The sequence below is a fragment of the Trichechus manatus genome, unplaced genomic scaffold (assembly GCF_000243295.1).
Source record: "Trichechus manatus latirostris isolate Lorelei unplaced genomic scaffold, TriManLat1.0 scaffold00003, whole genome shotgun sequence".
Classification (NCBI taxonomy): domain Eukaryota; kingdom Metazoa; phylum Chordata; class Mammalia; order Sirenia; family Trichechidae; genus Trichechus; species Trichechus manatus.
The window spans coordinates 23737818-23748372 of NW_004443939.1; the positions used below are offsets into that span (position 1 = coordinate 23737818).

At 36.8% G+C, this 10555-nt stretch overlaps 1 protein-coding gene across 1 annotated transcript in view; it reads right to left on the bottom strand.

The window, feature by feature from the left end:
• SLC44A5 (solute carrier family 44 member 5) overlaps positions 1-9656 on the bottom strand; it is a 58193-nt gene extending 48537 nt beyond the window's left edge. The window contains exons 1-3 of the mRNA XM_023731121.1: positions 9612-9656; positions 3932-4060; positions 2801-2861 (exon numbers count right to left, since the gene is read on the bottom strand). Of these exons, the coding sequence (XP_023586889.1) occupies positions 2801-2861; positions 3932-4060; positions 9612-9641 (220 nt within the window). The 5' untranslated portion in view covers positions 9642-9656. The remainder of the gene's footprint in view (positions 1-2800; positions 2862-3931; positions 4061-9611) is intronic.
• Positions 9657-10555: the final 899 nt, after the last annotated feature.

The following is a 10555-nucleotide window of genomic DNA, read 5'->3' on the forward strand; positions in this document are numbered from 1 at the left end:
TGTACTTCAGGTGAAGGCTTACAGAACAAATAGTTTCTCATGAAACAGTAGTACACATATTGTTTTATGACATTGGTTAACAACCCCACAACATGTCGATCATCTCCCTTCTCAACCTTTATTTTTTTGGTGAAAGTATACATAGCCAAAGATACACCATTTAAAAATTTCTACATGCACAGTTTCTGCCAAGTTTCTTGACACAGTAACCCCTGTCAGCTGTTACCACTCTCTCTCAATCCAATCAGATTTCTGCCTCCACCACGCCATTGAAAATGTCCTCCCATTGACCCCAGTAACCTTCTAAATTACGAAAGCCTCCGAATACTTTCCAGTCTTCATCCTGCTTGAACATATTACCCAGAAGAGTGCTTGGCACGTAGTAGAACTCAGTAATTATTTGCTGTTGAATGAAGTAACTTTTCTGAGCCTTTGATAACAGCAGACACCCTTGCCTTTTTGAAACCCTTTCCTTGGCCTACATGCCCAGATTCTCTCCTGCCCTTCTTCTGCCTTTCTGTGCACTGACCGTGTTCTACATATTATTCCTGGGCAACCTCATCCAATCAGTGAGTTTCAATTACTAAATATGCTCATAGTATATTGGAAAAATAGAGGAACTGTGAAGAAAGATAACAAAACTATACAGTCTTTTCACCCACAGTGAACTGTATTATTAACATTTTGGTGAATTTCCTTCAAGTCTTTCTTCTGCAAGAAATTTCTAATTTTTTGAGTCATAATTATACGGTACATGCAATGTTTTTCTTATTTCTTTTTCTTAATATCCCTTTCTTGATTATTTCCTTTTATATTTTTTTTTAATTGACTGAATTTCATTACCTGCAAAATATTCCTTTGTACCATACTTTTCTTAATCAATTCCCTACTAGGAGCGTGTCATGGATTGAATTATGTCCCCCCAAAAACGTGTGTATCAATTTGGCTGGGCCATGATTCTCAGTATTGTGTGGCTGTTCTCCATTTTATGATTGTAATTTTATGTTAAAGAGGATAAGGCTGGGATTATAACACCCTTGCTAAGGTCAGATCCCTGATCCAATGTAAAGGGAGGTCCCTGGGGTGTGGCCTATACCACCTTTTGTCTTACAGGAGATAAAAGAAAAGGGAAGCAAGCAGAAAGTTGGGGACTTCACACCACCAAGAAAGTCTGTCTTATATGAGATAAAAGGAAAGGGAAGCCATCAGAGAGTTGGGGACCTCATAGCACCAAGAAAGCAGTGCCAGGAGCACAGCGCATCCTTTGGACCCAGGGTCCCTGAGTGGGGAAGCTCCTAGTCTGGGGGAAGACTGATGAGAAGGCTGACAGAGGAAGAAAGCCCTCCCCTGGAGCTGATGCCCTGACTTTGGACTTCTAGCCTACTAGAATATGAACAAATAAATTTGTCTTTGTTAAAGCCATCCACTTGTGGTATTTCTGTTATAGCAGCACTAGATGACTAAGACGGGGAATACAAGTTTGAATGCAGTGTTTACCTCTATGTCTTCCTCATTAGACTTTGAGGGACTATGCCTCATTCATTTTTGTTTCCCCAACTTACATTTTTATATTGTGTGATTTAACCAAACTCTACTTGTAAGCACAGAGACTATGCCTTATACATACTATATCTTAGGTGATTACTGATCGGTTTATTTTTACATTTTTGCATGAAAATTTATTAACACTGTTCTTGGATACAAACACTTGTTGCCCAGGGCTTCTTGGGGAAGTGCTGTTGTTTGTGGGACCTAAGTCTTTGCTTCAGGGTCTTCCATGACCCTGAGAAGAGTGATGGGAGCTGGTAAGATGTGTGGTTGGTGGTAGCTGCTTCAGTGGTACCTGACTTTGTAATCAAACTAATGATTAATTGCTTTTCTTCCATTTTAAAAGAAATACATACTCATTATGGAAAAATGGAGAAATAGAAAAAAGAAAAAAAAAAAAAAAGCCCATAGTTTTGCCACTCCCAAAACAACCACTTAATATTTTGGTGTATTTCTTTCCAATCTTTTTCTTTGAATAGTTTTTTTGTTTGCTTGTTTTAATTTATACGTACTTGCAATTATAATGAACATAATATTTTTCATTTTATTTAACACATGCATGTGCATGCTATTATAATACTTAATATCATATTTAATGATTCTAACCTATTTTATTTTTAATATATCATTATTTAACCATTTTCTTGCTCTTGGACATTTAATATGGTTCCTTTTTCCTTTTTTGTGTGTGGGGAGGGGTGGTTACTTTGAATAAAGTTTTTATAAAGCTTTTTTTCTATAGGAAAAGAAAATGAGCGATTATTTCATTTTCTTATAAACAGAGTATCCATTTTAATAAATCTTACAATTTTAAAGAAATAAGGTATTGCTTCATTTAGGATATATATGAATATTTTAAATTTCAAATTATAGAGACAAGTATATGTTCCTCCCTCTCACCCACCAGGCAATTTCTGAACAAATTTTTTGGTTGAATTTAGGGCTATGTGTAAGTGTGTCTGTGTGTGTACTTATGTGGCCCAGAGAGCACCAAATAAGCAATCTGATTGGACTGTTAAAAATCAATTTCAGTCATTTTTAGTGCATTTATGCAGCCAAAACCTAAAAATCAGAGCTCCAGTGAAATAGCCCTGGGTTTTAGACTTGGATTTCCTCTTAATTAACTTTGGGACCTTGAGCCAATCACAGAAACTTTCTTGTCCTTAATTCCCTCAGTCGTGAAATAAGGGAACTGAATTAAATAATTTCTTGGTAGACTTTGCGTTTCTAAGGTAAATTAGTAGCCACTTACAAGGTCTGCTTGGAAAAATCACTGTTGGACAATCCTCATCCAATAAAATTTCTGTGAGAGACTAGAATGGAAGGAAAGGTGTGTTAATATTTCAAAGTCTCTATGATAACTACTCTGACTCTCAATATTAAAAACTCTGTTCTTTAAAAAATTTAACTCCATAATGATTTTCTTTTTCAAAATTACTTTCGCTAATAATAATGTCAGATTATCACATACATACACACATGCAGCAAATGTTCTTAAATGCCCTAAACATTGTTCGATGGAATCAACAATAATACCACCAGATCCACTGAAACCAGGGGTTCGAGCCAGTTCATTCCAGTTCAAACCCCTCCTGAGAATTTGCATTTCCACTGTAGATATACTGAATCAGAATCTACATTTTAACAAGATCCCTAGGTGATTCTTATGTATGATAAATTTTTGAACACTGCTCTACTGGTAGTTCTCAGAATTGGTCTCTAACCAGAAGCATTAGCATCCCCTGGGAACTTGTTAGAAATACAAATTCTCAGCAGGGGTTCGAACAAAACAAACTACACACCCTTGAAAGCGTATTATCTTTGTCTTAGCCACATCCTGGATCTCTAATCATTCAGTTTTTCTGAAAAAACAACATCTTCTCTCATTTAGAAGCCATTAATATTATTGAACATAATGAGCCTTCAGAACACCCTCCTAACTCTCAAACTTGAATAAGGTTTGGGGTTTTTTAAAGGAGTGATTATCAGACTGGTTTTGGTGGTAAGATTTTATTTATTACTAGGTAGTCATGGGGCTTCATCAACACATGAATGAAATGGTGACTGCAAATGACATTAACGCCTAGCTCTTGACAGAAAAAAATCCATCCAGCTAGAGTTTGTTGGTGTCAGGGAATCATTGAAGCTAACTTACCAGACTTACCAGTCTTTCAGAACACCACAAGTCTACAAAACAATACGCTATAAACGATGTGTGTGTATGTGTTTGTGAGTGTGTGTTAGCATATGTGTTTTAACTGAGTGTTGGTTTTCATAATCCCTAGAACATATGGGAGTTTGTCCAGTTACAAATGTTTATGTTACATCTGAGAGTGAAACAAAGTTAAAATTCTTCTCTAGTTTTAAGCTTAAGCACGCATACCTTCTTAGGCATAACAAAACTGGTCTTGCAGAACTGTTTGTAGTATGCCCAGTGGCTTCGGTTGTTTTTGGTGCTAACTTGCATTTCCACATAAGTTACAAATCTTTCTGGGCACTTGGAGACACAGATCTGCGAAGGAAAGGAACATGATGACAGGAGCTGAAATGAGTTGAACAAACTATGGAAGTATTCACAAAGTTATATTTCCAAATTACCCATCACAATAAAGAGCAACATATCGTTTTCCATCTCAGAAATTTAAACTGATTTTCTGATCTTATTGGAAAAGATGAAATCCCATATACTTGATACCAACCTCTATCCCATGAACTTTGATGTTGATGTTGTGTTAAATCAGATACCGTACAGTAATGGAATTGTTTTAAATTTTGATTTTGAAATAGACATAGATCACCTGCAATTGTGAGAAATTATAGAGTGATCCCATATACCTTTCATGCAGTTTCCCCCAATGGTAATAACTTGTATGACTGTAGTACAGTATCACAACCAGGAAACACACTGATACAATCCTCTGGCCTCTTTCAGATTTCACCAGTTTTATATGCACTCATTTGTGTATGTGTGCATGTGTATTTAGTTCTCTGCAATTTTATCACATATGTAGATTTGTATGACCCCCACACAGGACAGTGATGGACTTTTAACAAAAAATTTTCTTATGATTTTCTGAATTAGCAGCTAAGAGTATAATTTAAGATTAATTCAGCCTGTGTAGTTTATGTATGTTAAGGGTTAGACTCTTGCTTTCTATTCTGTATATATCCTGTATATATAAAACAGTGATTAAAAATGCTCCTAATATTGATAATTTACATCATTAATAATTATCAGTACCAGTGAATTCTCAACGACAATTCACAAAACATAGTTGGGGTTTTATCGACATAAGAAATGAACACAATCAGGGCTTTTTGCTACAATCAATCATTATTATAATCTGTTTCCAACACCAATCAGATATGGGCAGAGAGGTCACCTATGCCATTATTTTACATTAATGAACTTTAGGGGGCTATCAGTGCCAATCCAGATCACTGTGCTAGTCCACAGAGTCACCTCAGAGTGACTGAAATCCAATTAGTAACTCCACAGAGAGAAAGCAGAATCAGGGAAGATGGACTCCATTGGTTTTGCTTTTGTTTACAATAAAAATCAAAGAAAGCACATACTAAGCCACGAGAGCTGCAGTCAATCTTTGTGCACTCTGTCCTCAACCTTCATTTCCTCTTTGTGAAATCCTCCTCAAGCCTGACTTCTCCATCTCCCTGCAGGGCTTCAGTAACTATTTCTCACTTGTGTGACTCCAGATAAACCCCTGCTTGCAGTTAGATAAACCACTGCTGCTGAGGTGACTTCTCTTTCCATCTGTTGAGTCATGTTACTGCTGTACACAGGCCATTCTGTGTCAACTCCACAGCTAAATTAGCAGGTGAATAACTAGATGGATGCCTCAAATCTCACAGTTAAAACTGACTTGTAGTAGCAGCAGTTCAAATTCCTTCTAGAAGTTTTGACAAGATAAAGAACCATATCCACATTCACATCTCTGTATTTATTTTCTTTTTCTCAGTCTATCATACACACATATTTGCACACACACAATACTCAATCACATATCCTCCTAGAAGAAATCTGCCAGAGTTCTCTGAAGTATGTTTCTGAAAGGTTGAATAACTTTTTTTAATGGCCATTCACAGAGTCCAACATGCCCACATTTTTTGGCAAGAAATCTAAGGTTATTATCAATGCAAATGCCAAAAATCCACTCTGATTGGAGGTAAGCTGAATAAACCATTAACAGATTAGGAGATAGCTTACAGATATGTAGACCTTGACAATTTACTTATACAACTTCAAAAGACAAATGGGGTGAGGGGAAGACAACTGAATTAGTTCCCTTATTGGATATATTTAAGTGGATTTATAAAAATGAGTATTGAAGGTAATAATACTTTCAAAGGCATTAAATTGTGGTAGCAACTACTGAGTTCGGACCATGACAATTTCTGCATTTATAAATACAAATACATATAATGTATATTACCCATAAAAGTTGGTGGTTTGAGCTCACCCAGCAGCACTGCAGGAGAAAGACCTGGCAATCTGCTTCTGTAAAGATTACAGCCAAGAAAACCCTATGGGGCAGTTCTACTCTGTCACATGGGCCACTATGAGTCGGAATGGACTCAACAGCACCAAACAACAATTAAAATGGTAAAAAGTGGTTTGTTAAAGAGAATCACATCAAATCTCATTCCAGACACAAATGAGCTATGAAAAAACAATATAGCAATTGCTCTTTACTCTTTCCCGCCATCAGACCAATTTGTTCACTTTAAATAGGGTGCTGATTAGTAGTAATCAACATATAATTATCCAAAAATGAAGGTCACATTGCAGTTGGGTATCCTACTTGATCACAATCTGTCCTTTAAAGGCTTGTGACACGTGTCTGGACCATACAGGCAGTTAACAAAAAATATAATGCATAAGAATATGGCTTGGATCAACAGATAAACCATTGTCTGGCAGAGTAAAAGCTGCATTATTGGCAGCTAAAATATATTCTGACTCAGTTCTGATTTCTCTGTGCACCACAAAGGGCGCTTTGAATGTAATTCTTTATCAGTATTTTTGTATCTTCTACTCATTTAGCTTTGACACTCTCATATAAATTAGGATTTGGTGGGTGGAAGAGAGTTACATTGGAGGTTAAAATATTACATTTGCTATGAAGGAAGAATGATCTAGTAAATCATCTAGGAAACACAGAATGCAAAAAAGTATTATAAATGTGCAAGGAATTTTTTGTTTTATCATGAGAATGATGGATTAATTTAGAATAGTGGGAAAATTCCTGGACCAGGAGTAAGAAGATATTTGTTCATTCATTCATTCAACAGATGTTTATCATCACCTACTCTGAGTCTATTCCAGACACTGTGGACACAATGGTGAATAAAACAGACAAAAACTCCTGACTTCAAGCAGGAGGAGACTTCAAGTAGGGGGAGACAGGTAACAACAAATAAATAAGTTAAACGTTTCTTATAAGATGGTAATAAATGCTGTGGAGAAAAATAAGGTTAGAAAGGAGGCCAGAGAGTGAGGGGGTGGCTCAGTGGGGTTCCAAATTTACATAGGTAATCAAGGAAGGCCTCACTAAGAAGGTGACATTTGAAGAAGACTAGTGGTCATGTTATAGAGTCATCTGGAGGAAGAGTACTCTAGACAGGAAACAGCTAGGGTTAAGTCTCTGAGACAAGAAAAAAATTGTTTTCTAGCAGAGTACGCTAGTGAACGAACAAGGGATTTGTAGAGTAGCTGTTAGACGTCATTAATCGCCCACTTAAGGTTAGTGTCACCGGAACTTGAAATGTCACCAATAAGGATTGTTAAGTGTTTCTCTCCAAGAACACGCAGTTGCATGGGTTCAGGCATGGAGTAGGCAAAGTGCTACATGTAGTCAGAAATGAGGTTTTTCCAGGAGGAGCTTTGGTGGCATGATGGTTAAGCACTTGGCTGTCAACCAAAAGGTTGATGGTTCAAACCCATCAATGGCTTCACAGGAGAAAAAAGACCTGGTGATCTGCTCCTGTAAAGATTACATCCTTGGAAACCCTATGGGGCAGTTCTACTCTGTCCCACAGGGTCGTTATGAGTCAGACTCGACTCAATGACACACAATAACAACAATGAAGGAGTGATTTTAAAGAGTGACCATGGAATCTAAGTCAGGTAAAGAGGAAGATGAAAACATGAGGGAACTGAGGGATAATGCAAACGGGTAGCTTGTAGGTGCCAGTGAGGTAGAGGAACCATTGGAGTTGGAATATTAGCGGTATTGAGATGAAAGAGCATGGGGACTTGAAATTAAGATTACAAAAGGTAGTAATTATTGGTACTGACAAGGCCAAGGATTTGACCTTGGCAGTGGATAGCTGAGGCAGACGACAAGATCCTATGGACAATAGACAGCAAGAAGTGGTCACAGAACTAAGATGCTAACATCCCAAATGGGCTTTTTTCTCAGCAGGAAATCAAATTTTAAAAGCCTTGAAGGAGATGAAGAAGCAAAGAAATAAAGCAGATTTATGAACTAGGGCTAGGGAAGATCTTTGGGTGTGGTTATCAGCACAATGGATAATGTTGAAGAACACATTTAATGCATACAAAAATTCACAAATTAATTTTAGAAAGCAGGTTAATAAAGAATATGAAAAAGATTTTAATTTTATAAAAAATGTGTATTATATGCAGAGACAAATGATTATATCTGGATGGTGGGAATTACATTTTATTAGTTCATTTTTTGAAACAAAAAGCAAATAAGTGAGAAGTCTACTAAGTAATTAGGTTCTTGTACTGCCAAAGAAATCACCAGCTAGCCCAAAAAAGCCTTGGACTGTTAAAATAATCCTTGAGGCACTAAATTTGTACAACACGAAGTTAGCTTTGAAAACTCTATATATGGACCCCAAGGAGGACAGACTTTCCTGTGCTATGGTGTGGGCTGGAGTCTACTCCTCTGGACTGCAGTATACTTTCCTTCTTCCTAAGGGAGGCAACCCAAAGTCCCATATAATATTGTCTTTAGGTCAGAGTTCGGAATCTGTGGGTGATGTACAGTCCTCTCTATGGACAAGAGATAACTTGGAGGAAATCTTGCTGAACAGGGAGGACAAGACCTGTTTGGCAGGATTCCATTATTGCATACACCAGAGACTGATGTGTATTTTTCACCCCTCCCTTTCTGAATGGGAGTTTGTATCGCAAGTTTCCTATAATTGTCCCCATTGTGATTTTAGTATCCAGACCTGAGGGAGAGAACTTGGCATCACCCAAAGATCCTGGACTTGGAACTAAAGATAGTACTATGTGGGACTCTGGGTTGTCTCCATTAAGAAGAAGGATGTGCTAGAGGCCAGAGGGATAGGCTATGGAAGACACAGCTATCTGTCCACTGAAGTTTGTGACTTGTGTTCCACTTGTTACATGGTACAGAAGAGGCTGCCCAGCCCACAACTACATTGTTCAAGCTTTACTCTTGCATCCAGGTGTGACTATGTATAACTACTAGTTCATGTCTATGAAATATGAGTGAAAATGCAATGTGTGACACTTCTGATCCAAGGCTTTCAAGATCAAGTGTGCTTTGTACATTTTCTCTTTCCCCTTTTGGCAACTGGATGCAGATGACGATGATGACTTAGGAGATGGCAGAGCCACAAGATGAAAGAACCTTGACCCCTGAGTTATTGCATGGAGGAAAGTCACTCAGTGACCACAAACACCTGCCTTACCCACTGTGTTAAATAACTGAAAAAGTGGGGTTTACTATTTACAGTAACTATCATTACTCTTCCTAATACAATACTAATCATGAGAAAAGTCTCTTCATTTCTCTGAGCTACAGTTTATTTACTTATAAAAATAGATGGTTGGACAAGATAATCAGTGAGGTATCTTTGCAATACTAAAATGATCAATCCCTGTTTAGTTTTGATCATATATGAATCAACATGAGCTCATACTTATGTCTGCCCACCTTCCAAATTCACAATTAACCTCAAAGAACTCAAGTGGAATTTCTGAATTTTTTCATCCAAGGATGCTCAGAATTGCTAACCTCCAGTGAGACATAATTTTGACTTACCTGTGTGGTAGGGCATTGTAGGTTTATCATCACTGAGGGACTCGCACATTTGAGAAGATTAAAGTAAAACAAAATGGACTTGTTCCTGGTAAGAAAGAAAACAAGATAGAATAGTATTTTTGCCGATCATGGAAATGTTCCATACAATTTCAGATCCCTAAGAATTTTTAACATAATATGACCTTTAAAAATTGGTTTCACTTTTTTCTAGAGATGTATTATATTCCCCAACTCCAATTTAAGCTGCCTAATATTTAAAGCACCTTTTAGTAATTGTAAAAAAATTGAAGTAATCAAATTATTCATCAACAGAGAATTGGTCAAATAAAGGATTGTACACTAATAAAGCAGATAACTATGTTGTCATTTAAAATAATGTTGAAGGACATATTTAATGCATAGAGAAATTCACAAATTAATTTTAGAAAGCAGGTTAATAAAGAGTATGAAAAAGAATTTAATTTTATAAAAAATAGGTGTATTATATGTAGAGACAAGTGATTATATCTGGATGGTGGGATTACATTTTATTAGTTCATTTTTTGTACTTTTATGGATTTTCTAAAATAAACTCATATCACTACTTTGGTAATCTGAAAAAAGGTAACTTAAATTGAGTGATATTTTCTCTGAGTTCAAAATTATGGTCAGTGGCATAGTAATGGGACAGGCTGGGACTCATTATCATTAGTATTGAATGAAGTATTAATCTGTCATTTGGCAATCCAATGATTTCTTTTGAGTTTCAGTTTCCTCATTAGTAAAATGGGGATAATTCTGGCCCTACCTACTTCACAGCTGTGTTGGGAGGACATAAGATTAATGTATAGTTGACTCAAGACAAATGGTTGTCCAACATCAGCATGCATCAGTAAAACATGCAGTGTTTGTTAACAGTTCTGATTCCTGGATCCTTCTTAGCCCTCTAGAATCTGAATCCCTGG